The sequence below is a fragment of the Phaseolus vulgaris genome, chromosome 4 (assembly GCF_051622355.1).
Source record: "Phaseolus vulgaris cultivar YP4 chromosome 4, ASM5162235v1, whole genome shotgun sequence".
Lineage (NCBI taxonomy): Eukaryota > Viridiplantae > Streptophyta > Magnoliopsida > Fabales > Fabaceae > Phaseolus > Phaseolus vulgaris.
The window spans coordinates 45746046-45762338 of NC_143501.1; the positions used below are offsets into that span (position 1 = coordinate 45746046).

The following is a 16293-nucleotide window of genomic DNA, read 5'->3' on the forward strand; positions in this document are numbered from 1 at the left end:
TACTTTTGACCCCACATACTAAGTTTTGCATGAAGCTGTTGATTTTCAATCAACTGATCAGATTGTGAAGCACCAGAACTAAAAGGTTAAGTGAGGGAAGAGACTCATTGTCAGAAGTTACTAGCCAAGTCTGTCGTACCATACATCGTAATTTGGTTAGTTGAAACTAGGGCCAATTTGTTTTATACACACCCATTAGTTCACTACTTGCAACATATGGCAATTGCTTCCTACACCATATCACTGCACCCGATTCTAGCGGAAAAGACGAAACTGTCCTTAAAAAAAATTTCCGAAATATGTGTTCTGGATTTTTTTTTCTGGAACGAAATTTTATATTACGGATTTTTTTATCTGAAATGGGTTTTTCATTTTTGTTTATGGATTTTCATTTCTGAAACACAATAATTTCTTTTCCAGATTTTTTTTTCCGGAATGTATTATTTTTCAATTCCAGATTTTTTTGTCCGAAATAGAATTTTAACTTTTGTTTCTTGATTTTTATTTCCGAAACTCAATAATCACTTCCGGATTTATTTTTCCGTAATATATTATTTTCAATTCTGAATTTTTAATTCCAGAATTAAGGGCATTTTTGGAAATTAAAAATATATGTTGGGTGCAGGTTAAAAATGATTGGGTATAGGAAGTATTTGCCGCAACATATTAATGAAAAATATGGGCCCATTTTGCTGCCCATGACTTTTAGTCTATGTAGTCCCTAATTATTTTATACACCCCCACATCACTAATACCAACATTTTCTTGAAGAACATTGGCCAATTCTGCTGTCCATGACTTTTACTCTATGCAGCCCCTATTTGTTTTCTACACCCACCACTTCACTACTTGCACAATATTAATGAAAAACATGGGCCCATTCTGCTCCCCAAGAATTTTACTCTATGCAACCCCTATTTGTTGTCTACACCTACCTGTTCATTATTTGCAGTATATTAATGAAAAACAAGGGCCCATTCTGCTGCCCGTGATAATGTAATTAATTATTACAACATAACCAATGAAAAAAAAAAACTTCTAAATTTATAATGTAATTAATTATTAGAATATAATCAATGAGAAAAAAAAAATCTAAATCTACAATGTAATTAATTATTACAAGATAATCAATGAAAAAAAATAAAAAATACAATTTCCTAAATCATTCTTTAAACTGTAATAAGTTTCTTTCCTTTCCAATTATTATTTCTTTTGCTAATTACCTTTCCTTCTTTTATTAATTATCCTTTTATTCTCACTTTCATTTTTTTGTTATGAAAGAACTTTAACTTTCACGTTCTATTAAATCAGTTTTAGTTAAATGGAAATAGTAAATCCAATTAAATCAGTTTAGTAAAATTGAAATGAGCGTTTTGTAGATCAATTTATTTTGAATAGAATTAACATATGCATTGTGATAACAAGTACACGTACACCAACTTTCTTCTTTCCCATTTTCACGCACATAAGCTTTCAAGGTGTTCCATTATAGTTTTTTATTTTTTTAACTTCAAAACAAAATTATGTGATGTCGGACCATCCAAGCTTTGGACTACATCATTATGTTTGTAGTAAAACCATTAGATAAATTCAACAACAATCTCATAAAAGGTAACAATCACATAAACAACAATAATCACAAAAAAAAATTAATCAAAAAGAAAGTAATTTTAAAACTTCACCTTAGAAAAATGCACGTTGGAACAACGACGATGAAGGAACTGGGAGTTGAACGTGGTGGAGGGCACTGGAGGTGTAACACTCCATAATTTACATATAACTATTACAATAAAAGTTCTCCTAGTTTCTATACAAACTTGGAGTTTTTCAAAACATTCCTAATACATGATTAGGATTTATAGAAATATAAATATTTACAATACAGGTTTCAAAATCAACACCCTAAAGCTCTTCAGACCCTCCGATACCTGTAAGATCATCTGCTCGTGTACGTAGTACAGTCATCGCAGTTCAAACACAACAAGAAAAGCAAGGGTAAGCTAATGCAAAGAAAATCCATAACATAATTCATGGAAATAGAACCAATTTAGACTAACAATTTATAAACATTTCTTTAGTAATTTCATGTAAAATTCCAATACCAATTCCATCATTCATATAGACCACACATGGATCTATTTTCAATCACAATCATTGGATTTCATTTCAATCCCACTTCGTCTTCCGGAAGACTCATTAAGTATGCCCCTACCAGAGACTAACACCTGATCCAAAGATTACCAACGAATCCAATAGAAAGGATCAAGGTAAGTTCAAACATCCAATACCGAGTGTCTACAGTGGGACTCGGTGTGTATGAACTCCCTCTCAGCTTCTCACCACCTAATATCTTAGTCTACATGACTTAGATCATTAGTGAAGCCAGAGGATCTCCGTTAAACATCCCTCAATTGCTTGCTTTCCAAGCAACTTCTAGAATTTTATTCCCCACAATCTGGATAAGCTTCAAGATTTACGGGCCTAATGCAAGTTATCCAAACAGAACAAAAATTCAGTATATAATAGAATAAGTTGAGAGGATTAAACTTCTCAACTGACCTCACAAAGATTGATGACTAAATCCTAAGGAAAAACAGAGAACAAAGGATATTTAGAGTAAAAATGAACTTACTCTGTTTGAAAATCTGATCGGGTAGAAATGTTCCTAAACTCCTCTGCTACAGCGTGGTATGATCAGATTCTAAAATAGATGAGGTATGAAGTGAGAAATTAAGAGAGAAGGGAGAAGAGAGAAGTTGGTAAAGAGAGAAAGTGATTTGGAAGAAAGAAGAAGAAAGAAAAGAATGGTGGGGGTGGGGGTCTGCTGCTTTTTAAAAAAAAAGCGTTGTTACAGGAGGCGCGACGTCGAATGTAGTGAGGGTTGTGACGGACTTCGAGTTGAAACAAAGAAGAACAAAATGTTAACAAAAATAAGAAAAAAGAAGAGAAGAGAAAGGAAGAAACAAGAGTAAACTAGCGTGAAGAAGGCCGAATCAGTGACAACAGGACGAAGGATGAAACTGCATGGCACCGGGGTAGCAAAATGCTCACAATGAGGAGAGTGAGTATGAAAGGGAGAAGAAATTTAATTAGGTTTCTCAATTTGAGAAAATTGAGGAAAACTGAGACTGGAGTAATGAAATGTGCTATTTATTAGCATAGTGTATTCGTTAGCCACGTCGCATAACTGGAAATGGCTTTTGCGTCAGTTAGCCAAGTGTCATCTCATGACTCAAAACTTACTACATTATTATGTGCTTCATTTGAAAAAATTCAATTCCTTTTGGAACTCACATCAATATATAATTTTATTACTGTATTATGGGCATTGTGTTATTTTCTATTTTTTTTTTAACATATTAAAACAGTTATCAAAAGCAATATTTAATGTAGAGTAGTTTTTTTAATTTAATTTTCTAAGATATATCTCAATTTCTTCAATTTCTAATTTGAATTTTTGGAATTTTATCACTATTTTTTTTCTCTTCGCTTTTTCTCACTTTATCTTTCTTCTTCCTCAAATCTCTTGAAACCCAATAAGATGACTCTTATACTCTTTGCGTCTCTCATACATACGGATACACATAGATCTATATTTCATTTAAATAAATATAAATATACATATAATAATAATAAAAATAAAAAATGTGGATGTACAAGTGCAGGAACGTCTCGCTGGTAATAATAATGTAAACAAATCTTTTTTAAAGCTTGTGAAAATTTATATATATATATATATATATATTGTATATACTGATTCATCCAACTAGTTCATAAATTAAAAGAACGGATCTCTAGTCTGAAGTTCAGATATTTTAATCAACAAGTCAAAATTTCAACTTATTTAAATTAGTTAAATTTATCAAACTAATTGGTCAGTCAGTTAAGTTTGAAAACATTTTTAGTTGATTCAGTCCAGAAGCACTAGATTCACTAAACTATATATGAATTGTTACACTATTAGTTTAAACACCCTTTTGTAAAAGTGAAATTATTTGATCAATAATTAATTATGAATAATTGCTTTAGAGAAGATAATTACCATGGATCCGAAAAGGATGGTTTGTGAGCATTCATCTTCATATTTTTGACAAGCAACTTAAAGCCCTGCATTGGAGAGATTATTTTCTTTTGACTTTGCATCAATATTCTCAACTTCCTCTTCTTCTGTGACATACCAATTATAAGGAAGCTGGATTTTAGGCCCGGAGCAACTGTTGCTTTTTTTTACATAATCAAAGTGGACATGATTATGATTTAATTGAGAAAGAAATCTTTGTTTGAACCTTCTTAAGTCATGGATATCTTTCTTGAGTATTCTATCCATCCACCATCCCTGGATCTTAACACTTGGTTGCGCTTTAAATGTGATATGCGCCCCTGTTTTCACAAAATGACAGTGTTCTCGACTGATGTAAATTATCCAAATGTGTTCAGATCCATTCTCCTCCAAATTAAGTCGCATATCAAAGTACTCTTCTGTGTATTCACTTTCAAAAGAAAGATAAAACGGATGCGTTGAAGAAAATGAACTATGTGGAGATCTAGCAATCGCATCACTATTGTTGCCCTTAAATATTACACAAAAGGTAAAGCCAATCCAGTTGTCAATTGTATCACATTCAACTATCCTTATAATTGAATCTCCTCCAAACATATCAACGTTCCTCTTTGGAACTGCCCATTCCCAAGGATTAACAATGTCAAAGCCACACCGAAAATTACAGGGTTCCTATTACCATAAGGAAAATCACAATGCAAATTTTATTATGATCAATTATACTACAATGAAATTGGTTGTTAATGAAAAGTAACTTATACAATTAATTTCTAAAGACATTACTAACAATGAATTAGGCACATATGTCAGTCAAAGACAAAGAAAAAAGACAAGGTTGTAGAATGTGAACCTTAATTAGTCTGAAAAGCCATCCAAGTTCCCAAATCCCAAACTTCTTGGGACAATCAAAAAGATATAAGCCTGACCTATGATCACGTGATCCGGATACTGTTTTAAAATACCTCCCCCCTGATGTAGCTACTTCAATTGGAAGTACATCGAAAGATTTAAGCTCATGGCAATGAGACAAGTTTAAATATGCTAGACAATGAAGCGCCCTGAAAGAAGAAGGTACTGAAACAATTTTGTTTCCCTGTAGATTCAGTCTTTCCAAACACCTTAACTCTCCAATAGCATCAGGCACTTCTTGTAGATTGCAAAAGCTTAGGTCCAAAAGAATCAAAGATTTTAAATGGGATGAAAATGCTTGTCTTGGTAGCAGATCTGTTAGGTTCAAGCAACCACATAAATCCAGTGTTTGAAGAGATACCAAAGAATTAATATCAGTTGGTATACTGACAAGCTCTATGCAGCCTCTCAAACTCAAGAATGTAAGATTTGAAAGGACTCCAATAGATTCATGCATAGTGGATAAACTTGAACAGTTATCCATGTCAAGGTACTCAAGATGTGTTGCCCTTGTAAAATCTGGGGTGCTTTCGAGTTTAGTACAACCCGAGAGATGTAAAACTCTCAGAGAACTCATGTTACCTACACGACCAAAGTCAATGATAACTAGATTGCAACAATTTCGCAAATTCAAGAAAGCAAGCTTCTTGAGAAATCCAATTGATGAATGGATATGTGATAAACTCGTACATCCAGAAAGATCTAGCCTTTCAAGATTTATGATTCTGGACAAATCAGGAGTATCAGTCAGGTCCTTGGAGTTACTTAAATCTATCCTTCTCAAGTTAGGACAACTCTGTGAAAAGAAAACAGACAATCAACTATTAGTATCTAATAATAAAATTTCAATTTCATTATTTCTCTTTTAGTTTGGTATGCTTTCAAAATTAAAGACATACTAAGAGATGAAAAAAGAGAGTTTCATTTTGGTTCATTAAGTTGGAAAAAAAACATTATAATGTCATCCAAAAGGATGAACTCTGATCATAGTTACTTAAATTAATAAACTTTCACAATAATCAACTATTATAATAATTAAATGGTAGAGAAAATTACACTTGAAATAACCAAAATAATATTTAAATTGTTATCAATTTTAAGTAAATGTTTATTTAAATTTGAATTTCAAAATTATTACCACATTATACAATCCTACTAACCATCAAGTTCACAGAAAATTATGACATTATAAAACATTATATAAATGTGCTTTATATAATATATAGCACTTCCTCGAAAATGGAAAACACAAATTACTTTAATCAAGGAAAAAATATTATCCATTAATATTTTATTTGGAAAAGTTATTAAATTTATTATTAACTTATTTAAACAGCATAATAGTGTACGGTAAATATATTAAAATAATTTATTTTAGTATCTTCTAGCTTATAATATCTAAACTACTTCAGTTAATTTATTTAGTTTCTTTCTTGTTATTTTTCATATTTTAATATATTTTATATTATTTTTAATTTCCTTTTCTTTATTATTATCTGTTTCAATTCTGGAAATAATTAATAATTATATTATTTTAGTATTTGTTATTTTTTAAAAAATTTGTATACAATTAAAGTTAAAAAAATAATATTATAAATTAAAGTAACCAATATTTTTATATGATGATATGAAAAGTTACATCCTACACAAAATGTAAAAATGAAATTAAAAAAAAATTGATTGATATTCATCTTGTTACCCATTTAAATAAAATGATTTTTTTAAATAAAAAAATATATACAACTTGTAAATAAATAAATTTTTAATAATAAGAAATTCATATATGAATGTGATGATTATATTACCTTGAGGCCTTCCCATAAACGTTTGATGTGACTGTTAGGCATATTCAATTCCACAAGATTAGAGGCTGTAAAATATGGTGGCAGGGAAGCAAAAGGATAATCGTGCCACAAAAGATATCGCAGCCTGTCAGAAAGAAATTCCAGGCTTCCTGAAATTTTTGTGTGATATAATATCAGTAATGTCAGCTCCTTCATTCTTGACAATCCATCAACAGTACATTCGGACATTTCTTCTTTTTTATCTAAAACTATGGCTTTCACCTTCTCTGTTCCCTGAAACTCAGAAAAAAACATGTAAGAAAAACACACTTCATCAAGTCATTTTAGTAACTAGAATATTAAACATTTTTATAAAAGAAAGGAAAATAGTGAAGTTTTAGTTTGAAATAATTGTACTATAAATTCAATATCCAAACTTAACTTCCCTCGTACTAAAAATATATTGATCGAAAAGCATAAATATTAACAATAATAAAATGATCATATTGATGTTAAGAAAATAATCTTAGTCTAAATGGAATAACCAATGCCATTAACCATGTAGCAGATATTAAAAAAAATCTCATTTCCATGATTCAATAAACATTTCACATGACTCTGTAAGTTTGAAGATGTAACTTGTTACCGTTTCTGTTGTCAAGACTTGCAAGAAGTCTTTATGAAGCCAAATTCTACTCCATGATCCTGGTTCATCGGGAGATTGGTCCCGAACCATTTTCTTTCCTAATTCTTGTAACAATTCATGCATAAGAATTTCTTCATTGCTAATAGTGATGAGTGATTTCTCAACGAGTCTTGAAATCCCAATGTGAGGGTATAAGCCACAAGAGTCTAGAATTCGCTTAACATAATCCTCCCTCTCCCCTCTAAAGAAACAAGCAATGTGTAAAAATATTTGTTTTTCCTCGTGGTTTAGTCCATCAACACTTATTTGAAGTACATTCATAATTTTATTATCTGGACTATTCTCCAATCTATTCAACACATCTCTCCATTCAACAGCCTCTCGAGCACACAAGAAAGAACCCAACACTCTAATTGCCAATGGAAGACATTGGGCATACGTGAGTACCTCAGGAATCAACTCCACACAGCCACTGCTTTGCTCTTCACTTTTGAAGGCTTTTCTACAAAACAATTCACAAGCATCCTTCTCATTCAATAATGAAACCTTGTGTATCAATACATCACCTTCATACACTTTCAAAATATGCTCATCTGTGGTGGTAATAACCATTCTACTTCCCTTCAAAAGCAATTTAGGTTTTATGGCCAAATTTTCCAATTGCTCTAACTCATCAACATTGTCCAGAACTATGAAGACATTAATGTTGGGTAGCCTATTTCTTACAATCCCTGATATTTCAATAGGACTACTCATATCTAGAGTGTTCTCACGTAATGTTTGATAAATGATTTCTCTCTGTACAGCAGTATGGCCACCATCCCTATAAAGTTTGCTCACATCCTCAATGAAACAAGAAGCATCAAACCTGTGAGAGATTTTGTCATATAGGACAGCAGCATGAGTAGTCTTTCCTATTCCATTCATTCCCCAAATTCCTAAAACTTGAACATCATCATTGTTTGAACTTAATCTCAATTTATCTTCTAATGCTTGTACGCGTGGTTGTATCCCAACAAGGTCATTAACAAACCATGAAAACTTATGGTTTAATTTTTTAACTACCGCTTGAACAATGTTTTGAATCTGTTCAAACTCTGGCCTGCAAGAAAAGGAAAAAAAATAGAGCACTAAACAATTACTTAAATTGTCATGGTATGAATCTGAGAAAACAAAACAAATAACTGCAATTGACACTTACTTGTCCCTGAGATCCCAACCAGCTGAATTGGCCAAATCCGTCATAGCCCTCTCCCATCCACGAACCTTGTCCCGATCATTTCTGAATTTTGATCTGTGTGAAACAAAGTCGTTCTTGTAAACCCCATTCTGATGTCTTACATGAGATGGATCTACATCATAGAAAACGGGGAAAACAGTGTGGTCAGATCGTTGCTTGCAATAAGCTATGGCGGCCATTTCGTCTAAACACCAAGTGGAGGAAGCATAATTTTCGGAGAAGACAATTATAGAAAGGCGTGAATGTTGAATTGCTTGTAGAAGCTGCGGGGAAATGGATTCTCCTTTCTGTAGTTTGTGGTTATCGTTGAAAACGAAGATTCCCTTTCGGAGGAGATGAGAGGAGAGATGATCAACAAAAGAGTTGCGGGTGTCAGGACCTCTGAAACTGATAAACACATCGTATCTGTAGTCTTGATTTTGGATGGTGCCGAAGGAGTTACAGGAAGAAGAAGAAGAAGATGATGATCGACCACCCAACCGATTCCAAAACCGTTTAAGCCCTGATTTACTTTTCTCCATCTATGAATTATTCTCTTCGCCTACCACTGTTCCTTCAGCTTCACACCACACACTGCGGATGAACAACGCTTGCTGTTGCGACGAGAGGAAGGAGTCAATTAGACTTTGACCAGTTCAACCGACATATTTCTTTTAAAAATATAATACATTTATCATATAAATTTGGTTTAATAAAAATAGAAGAATTAAAATAATAATAATAAATAATATTGTTACGCATGACTTTCTCATAGGCGGCGATCACCATAATAGTCAAGTACATAGTGGTCAATGCTTCATCATCATCGTACAACCTGCTTATACGATGATTGTCGTTGAATAAATTAGAAGCAGTGGTTTCCACATCGTATTTTAAACTCAAACTCCCCTCATCAGATGAAAAGGTCATCACCATGAAGGTAGACTAGAAAATTGTTTGGAGATGTTATGAGAACAGTCTTAAGAGTCGACGAGGAACTTACGTGATAACAACATGCGCAAAGTAGACCAGGACATAGACCGACCACAGTAGACGTCCCGAGCCGACAGGAGATGTCAAGGTGGTCCAGATAAATGGTAGAGTTTTTAAGATGGGAGCAGCGTTGCACAAAGAGCTAGAGAGTAAATTAAGGGAAATCCTATAGAAGAACATGGACGCCTTTGCGTGGTCAGCGACCAATATGTCAGGCATTGACCCCGATTTTTCTCCCACCACCTTAACATAGAGGTTGGCGCCAAGCCGGTAACACAAAGAAGGCGAATGCATAACAAGGAAAAACAACAGGCCATCAAAGAAGAGACCAAAAAACTATTAAGAGCCGATCATATCAAGGAAATCCAAAACCCTGGTTGGTTAGCGAATGTGGTGATGGTAAGGAAGACGAGCGGTAAATGAATGATGTGCGTCGATTACACAAACCTTAACAACACTTGCCCCAAGGACCCCTACCCGTTGTCAAACATCAACTCTTTGGTAGACAACGCTTCAGGGTGCGGCTTACTAAGTTTCGTGGACGCCTTCTTGGGGTACAATCAAATTAGAATGCACCCCCGGGATGAAGAGAAAACAGAGTTCATGGTTGACGCAACTAATTATTCCTACAAGGTCATGTCATTTGGCCTAAAGAACGCAAGTGCCACGTATCAGCAACTAATGGACAGGATACTGCAGCCTATGCTCAGACGAAACGTATAAGCATATGTGGATGACATGGTTGTCACTTCCAACCGACGTGATGCCCACCTTATGGACCTGGAGGAGTTACTCAGAACAATAGGAAAGCATCGACTCAAACTCAATCACAAAAAATGTATTTTCAGCTTCTAAGCTGGTAAATTCCTCGGGTTTCTATTGATCAAGAGAGGCATAGAGGCCAATCAAACAAGTGTGTCGCTATAATTAGCATGAGGAGCCTAACCAAGAGGTACAACGACTAATGGAGAGGGTTGAAGCCTTATCGCATTTTCTCTCCGCCAGTGGCGAACATGGGTACCCATACTTTCAATGCCTCCAGAAGAACGACATGTTCACCTAGACTACCAAGTACGAGGAAGCTTTTTCTAGGTTAAAAGAATACCTAGCTAATCCTCCCGTGCTAAGTAGGCCTCTAAGGGGGACACCAATCCGATTATACTTTTCAGTCACAGAACGTGCCATCAGTTCGGTTCTAGTGCAGGATTCAGGTAAAGGCCAGTGTCCGATGTATTTTGTAAGTAAAGTGCTACAAGGTGCCGAGCTGAGATATCAAAGCACAGAAAAGGCCGCCCTAGCTGTCGTCTTCACAGCTCGGCATTTAAGGCATTATTTCCAAAGCTTTAACGTGATAGTCATGACTGACCTCCCATAAAGCAGGTACTCTTAAAACCCGATGTTGCGAGGCGAATGGTCAGATGGGCCATCGAACTATCAGAGTTTGATGTTTCTTTCGAACCACGGGGCCCGTTGAAGGGCCAAGTTTACACCGACTTTTTGACCGAGCTAGTCCCTATCAGTTCAGACTGTGCCAACACTGGTATGTATAAGATTTGTCAAAAAGTACTAGGTGGTTTATTTGATGAGTAGCGAGGTTTTAATGGGTTATTTTTACATTTGTTTGTATTAGAATATCTGGATAATATGTTTCTGTTTGTGTAAGTTTAGAGGGAAATGTGTCTTAGGTTGGATTTATGTATAAAGGTCGAGGTTGTGAACAGAGAATATAACTTTTATTTCACTGCTACTTTTCAAAATAAGAATACAATCTCTCTAAATAGTCTTACAATAAACTTCTCAAATTCTACCTTCTCTCGCATAAAACCTATACTAAAAATTACATTTAAAATGACATTCAAAACTAGAATTAAAGGTAATAATTATTGGCTATTCAAATTTCAAAATAAAACTGATGACAAATTTGAGTTTATTGCTAACAGAGATATCCCTGAAATACCCCTATTATTTATTCGTTTTTTATGATAAAAAAAATCTTATATGTGTTTGAGGACTTGCATATAATTACTTTCATGTTACTTAGTCTCTATAACAACTTATGTTACTTCAGTTACTCTGTTATATCAGTCACTGTACTCACATCCATATATAAATATAACTCTGCATGGCACTGTTGTGTGTAATTGGTTTTTACATAGAGAAATAATACACAACCTCTCTTTTCCCACTTACTCTCTCACAATATTCTTTTTCTCTCTCTCTCCTTTTACTCACATGGTATCCAAAGCCAATATGGCTGATAAAACACTCACCCATGTCGCTACATCTTCAAGCAACACCACAACCCAAATTTTTTCTGCTCCTGCCTCTTTTCCACATATCTTTACCACCCCTATTCACTTCAAATTGGAAGAAGGTAACTATCTCTTTGGCAACAACAAGTCATGGCCACTCTTCGGAGCCTCAATCTCACCAAATTCTTGGATGTTGCATCTACTCCTTCCTAGTTTTCCACTGCTGCAGATGAATCTACCTACACCTTCTCTCCTGCTTTTCTTTCTTTTGAACGCCAAGATCAGGCATTGTAGCCTGGCTCCTTTCTTCCATTTCAACATGGTGGGACTCTCTTCCTCTCATCAAATCTAGTCCAAACTTCATATTCACTATGCATCAAAGACTCGTGCCTATGTCAAGAAATTACGCATGCTTTTACGCTCTCCCAAAAGAGAGCGTTCCATCTCTGTTTATCTTCAAGACATCAAGAAATCTGTTGATTCCCTGGTTGTCGCTGGATCACCCATCTCCATAGAAGAACACATTGAAATAATTCTTAATGGCTTACCCGAAGAGTACGATGCCTTCATTACCTCTGTCATATCTCGCACAAACCCTGACATGGTAGACGAAGTCGAGGCTCTCCTTTTGGCCCAAGAAGAACGCTTAGAAAGATATCACAACAACAATGATCTTCTTTATCAGGTTAATGCCATTTCTTTTAATCCTGCTAAATCTTCTCCAAATGCGCACAGAAACACTCGTGGCTTCTCAAGATCCAAGTTCACTTCAAAGTCTTCTCGGTTTGTCGGTGACAGATCAACACCAAAACCATCATGGCTCTCTTCTTCATCTTCTTCCAACTTCACTTCTTTCACCAAGATTCAGTGTCAAATTTGTTGGAAAACTAGCCATTATGCGTTCGATTGTTGGGATAGGTATGACAAAAAACCTTCATCTTCTTTTTCTGCTAACCATTCACAGTTTGCTCCTCCATTACGTGACAACGATGAACCATCCATTCTCGGTTCTCCTCCTTCTACCCATGAATCTCTTTGGTACCCTGACAGTGGTGCATCTCATCACTTTACGCATGATGCTTCCACTCTCAATGACAAAATCCCTTACACTGGATCCGAAATCGTCAAAATAGGTCATGGTTCTGGCTTATATATTAAACATATTGGTTTTGCAGATTTCATTAATCCAACAAATCATCATATATTCTCTCTGAATAAACTATTACATGTTCCTCACATCAATAAAAAAACCTTCTTAGCGTCTCTCAATTTGCTCATGATAATGTTGTTTTCTTTGAATTTCATCCTCACCATTGTTTTGTTAAAAAGCAGGACACCAAGGAGATATTTCTTCAAAGAAGGCTTACAAATGGTCTATATATTTTCTCAAATTTTGTTCCTTACTCTCCATCAGCTGCTCATAATACTATTGTTTCACCTACAACTGACACTTACACTTTATGGCATGCACGTTTTGGTCATGCTAATGACACTATTATTCATCGTATTATGAAACACTGTCAACTTCCATTTTCTGCAAAAACTGGTTTCTGTGATTCATGCATTATTGGTAAAGCTCTTCAATTACCTTTTTTTTTTCTGATTTTCACACTGTTTACACTGCACCCTTACAACTTATATATATTGATATTTGGGGACCATCTCCCACTGCATCTTCTAATGGATCATATTACTACATTGCCTTTCTTGATCCTTACACAAAATATACTTGGTTTTATCTTTTAAAACGTAAAACCCAAGCCGCACCAATTTTTAAATCTTTCAAAACCTTTGCTGAAAAAAAAATCGGGTATCAACTTAAAGTTATTCAAACAGATAATGTAAGAGAATTTTTATGCATTAAATCATATCTTGATGAACATGGCATCCATCATCGTTTAACTTGTCCCTACACCCATGAGCAAAACGGGTCAATTGAAAGAAAGCATCGTCACATTACTGAGGTTGGTTTGACTCTTCTTGCTCATGCATATCTTCCTATTAAACATTGGGGTGAAGCCTTCACCACTGTCGTGACCATCATCAATGCTTTACCATCACCAGTTCTTAAATTTGATAATCCTTATCACTTGCTTTTTAACAAACAACCTGATTACTCCTTTTTTAATATTTTTTGTTATGCATGTTATCCTTTAATGCGCCCATTTTCCAAAAATAAACTAAATTTTCGCTCTGCTATCTGCTTATTTCTTGGTTATAGCCCTCAATACAAAGGGTATGTATGTGTCTCCAACGAAGGTAAGACATATATCACACGACATGTTGTTTTCAACGAATCTCTTTTTCCATATTCACAATTCTTTCCCTTACTCGATACTAATCCCACACCCTTGCATAGCTCTTCATCTCTACCATCATTAACTGTTTTGGATTTTGCTTCCCCTACATCTCCATCATCATCATCTCCTTCTTTAGACACTATTTCTTCTCATTCTTTTGCATCTCAATCCTATATTTCTTCCCCATCTCCTATTAACACACCACACGAGCATCCACCTATCACTCAAAAATATTCATCCCATGATCACAAGAGGAAAGTCTGGTATCTCTAAACCACGAGTATTTTCATCTACTGTTGATATCGAGGTTGTTCCTTCCACAGTCAAAGAAGCCTCAAACTTCCTAACTGGGTTGCTGCTATGAAGGAAGAGTATGATGTGCTTCTCGTTAATCACACTTGGACTCTCACTTAGCCACCGCAAGGCATTCAACCAATTGGCTGTAAATGGGTTTTCAAAAACAAGTACAATGTTGATGGCTCCTTTCAACGTCACAAAGCTCGCCTAGTTGCTAAAGGATTTTGTCAACATGCAGGAATAGATTACTCAGAAACGTTCAGTCCTGTAGTCAAGCCGACAACCATCTGCATCATCTTAACCATAGCTCTCTCCAAACAATGGCCCATCCATCAAATTGACATCAACAATGTGTTCCTCTATGGTGACCTCCAAGAATCCGTTTATATGCTTCGACCTCTAGGTTTTAAAAGTGATCCCACTCTAGTTTGCAAACTTCACAAAGAAATATATGGACTTAAACAAGCACCACGTTATTAGTTCCATAAGCTAAGTCAAACTCTATTTTCCTTTGGTTTCTCTGCAACTAAATCAGACACCTCTCTATTTATCAAAATTGCCCAAGATGTTACTTTATTTGTTTTAATTTATGTCGATGACATCCTAATCACTGGTAGTTCTCTTCTTGTTATACAATCCCTAATCTCTTCCCTATAACAACACTTTGGACTAAAAGATCTTGGTCGCCTTCACTACTTCCTCGGCATTGAGATCTCTTGGACAACTCATGGCTCTCTACATTTATTCCAAACAAAGTACATCACTGACTTGCTTCACAAATCTGGAATTCTCTCATCCAAACCGCAGCCTACGCCCATGATATCTTCCATGTGTCTCACTCGTGATGGCACTACAACAATTGATGATCCCTCTCTTTATTGGTCCATTATTGGTTCCCTGAAATACATCTTAATCATCAGACTTGAGTTATCCTACAGTGTCAACAAAGTTTGTCAGTATCTTCATAATCCTCAACTTCACCATTGGAAAGCTGTAAAACACATTCTGCGATACCTAGCTGGAACACGGTCCCATGGTCTTCTTCTGCAGCCTTAAACTCATATCACCATTGTCACCTTTGTCGATGTTGACTGGGGGTCTGATCTAAATGATCGTAAGTTCATTTCTGGTTATACCGTGTTCTTAGGATCCAATCTTGTTGTCTGGTCTTCCAATAAGCAAAAGACGATCTCCCGCAGTACAACTGAAGCTGAATATCGAAGCATTGTCACTGCCCTTGCGGAGATCAAATGGGTTTCCAATCTGCTTAAACAACTGAGCATCTCTTTTCCAACACCAAAGATTTATAGTGACAACTTAGGATTTGTTCTTCTTGCTGCTAACCCCATTATGCACTAAAAAACCAAACACTTTGATCTTGATCTACATTTTGTGTGCAACTCCCTTCAACAACATCCACTTCAACTCTCTCATGTTCCAGGCCGTCTACAACTTACTTACATTCTCACCAAGCCTCTCACTGGGTCTTCCTTTCACAAGTTTATGGCTAAACTAATGGTTGTCTCTAATCCCACCATTAATTTACGAGGGATGTTACTTAGTCTCTGTAACAGCTTCTGTTACTTCAGTTATTGTGTTATACCAACCACTGTACTCACACCCATATATAAATATAACTTTGCATGACATTGTTGTGTGTAATTGGTTTTTACATAGAAAAATAATACACAACCTCTCTTTTCCCACTTACTCTCTCACAATATTCTTTTTCTCTCTCTCTCCTTTTACTCACATTTCATGTCTCAATCTATCCTTGTATGTGATGATCCCTCTATTTAGTGGTCTATCTATGCAAGGTGTATCTGCACTTGT

The 16293-nt window shown here is 35.2% G+C and overlaps 1 protein-coding gene across 1 annotated transcript; it reads right to left on the reverse strand.

Annotated features, from left to right (window-relative positions):
- Positions 1–1716: 1716 nt before the first annotated feature.
- On the reverse strand, positions 1717–9283 carry LOC137837797 (disease resistance protein RPV1). The gene is made up of 6 exons (XM_068646929.2): positions 8601–9283; positions 7400–8501; positions 6775–7047; positions 4911–5765; positions 4043–4732; positions 1717–1940 (listed from the first exon to the last, which is right to left on the reverse strand). The coding sequence occupies exons 1-5, from the start codon at positions 9158–9160 to the stop codon at positions 4100–4102; spliced, it is 3423 nt and encodes a 1140-aa protein (XP_068503030.1). The 5' UTR covers positions 9161–9283; the 3' UTR covers positions 1717–1940; positions 4043–4099.
- Positions 9284–16293: the final 7010 nt, after the last annotated feature.

Excerpts from the sequence above, each read along its gene's own strand:
- LOC137837797 (XM_068646929.2), bottom strand. The coding sequence starts at position 9,160 with ATGGAGAAAAGTAAATCAGGGCTTAAACGGTTTTGGAATCGGTTGGGT. Across the intron at positions 5,766-6,774 it reads GTTTATGGGAAGGCCTCAAG|AGTTGTCCTAACTTGAGAAG; the intron begins GTAATATAATCA and ends TTCTTTTCACAG. Across the intron at positions 4,733-4,910 it reads GGCTTTTCAGACTAATTAAG|GAACCCTGTAATTTTCGGTG; the intron begins GTTCACATTCTA and ends TTATGGTAATAG.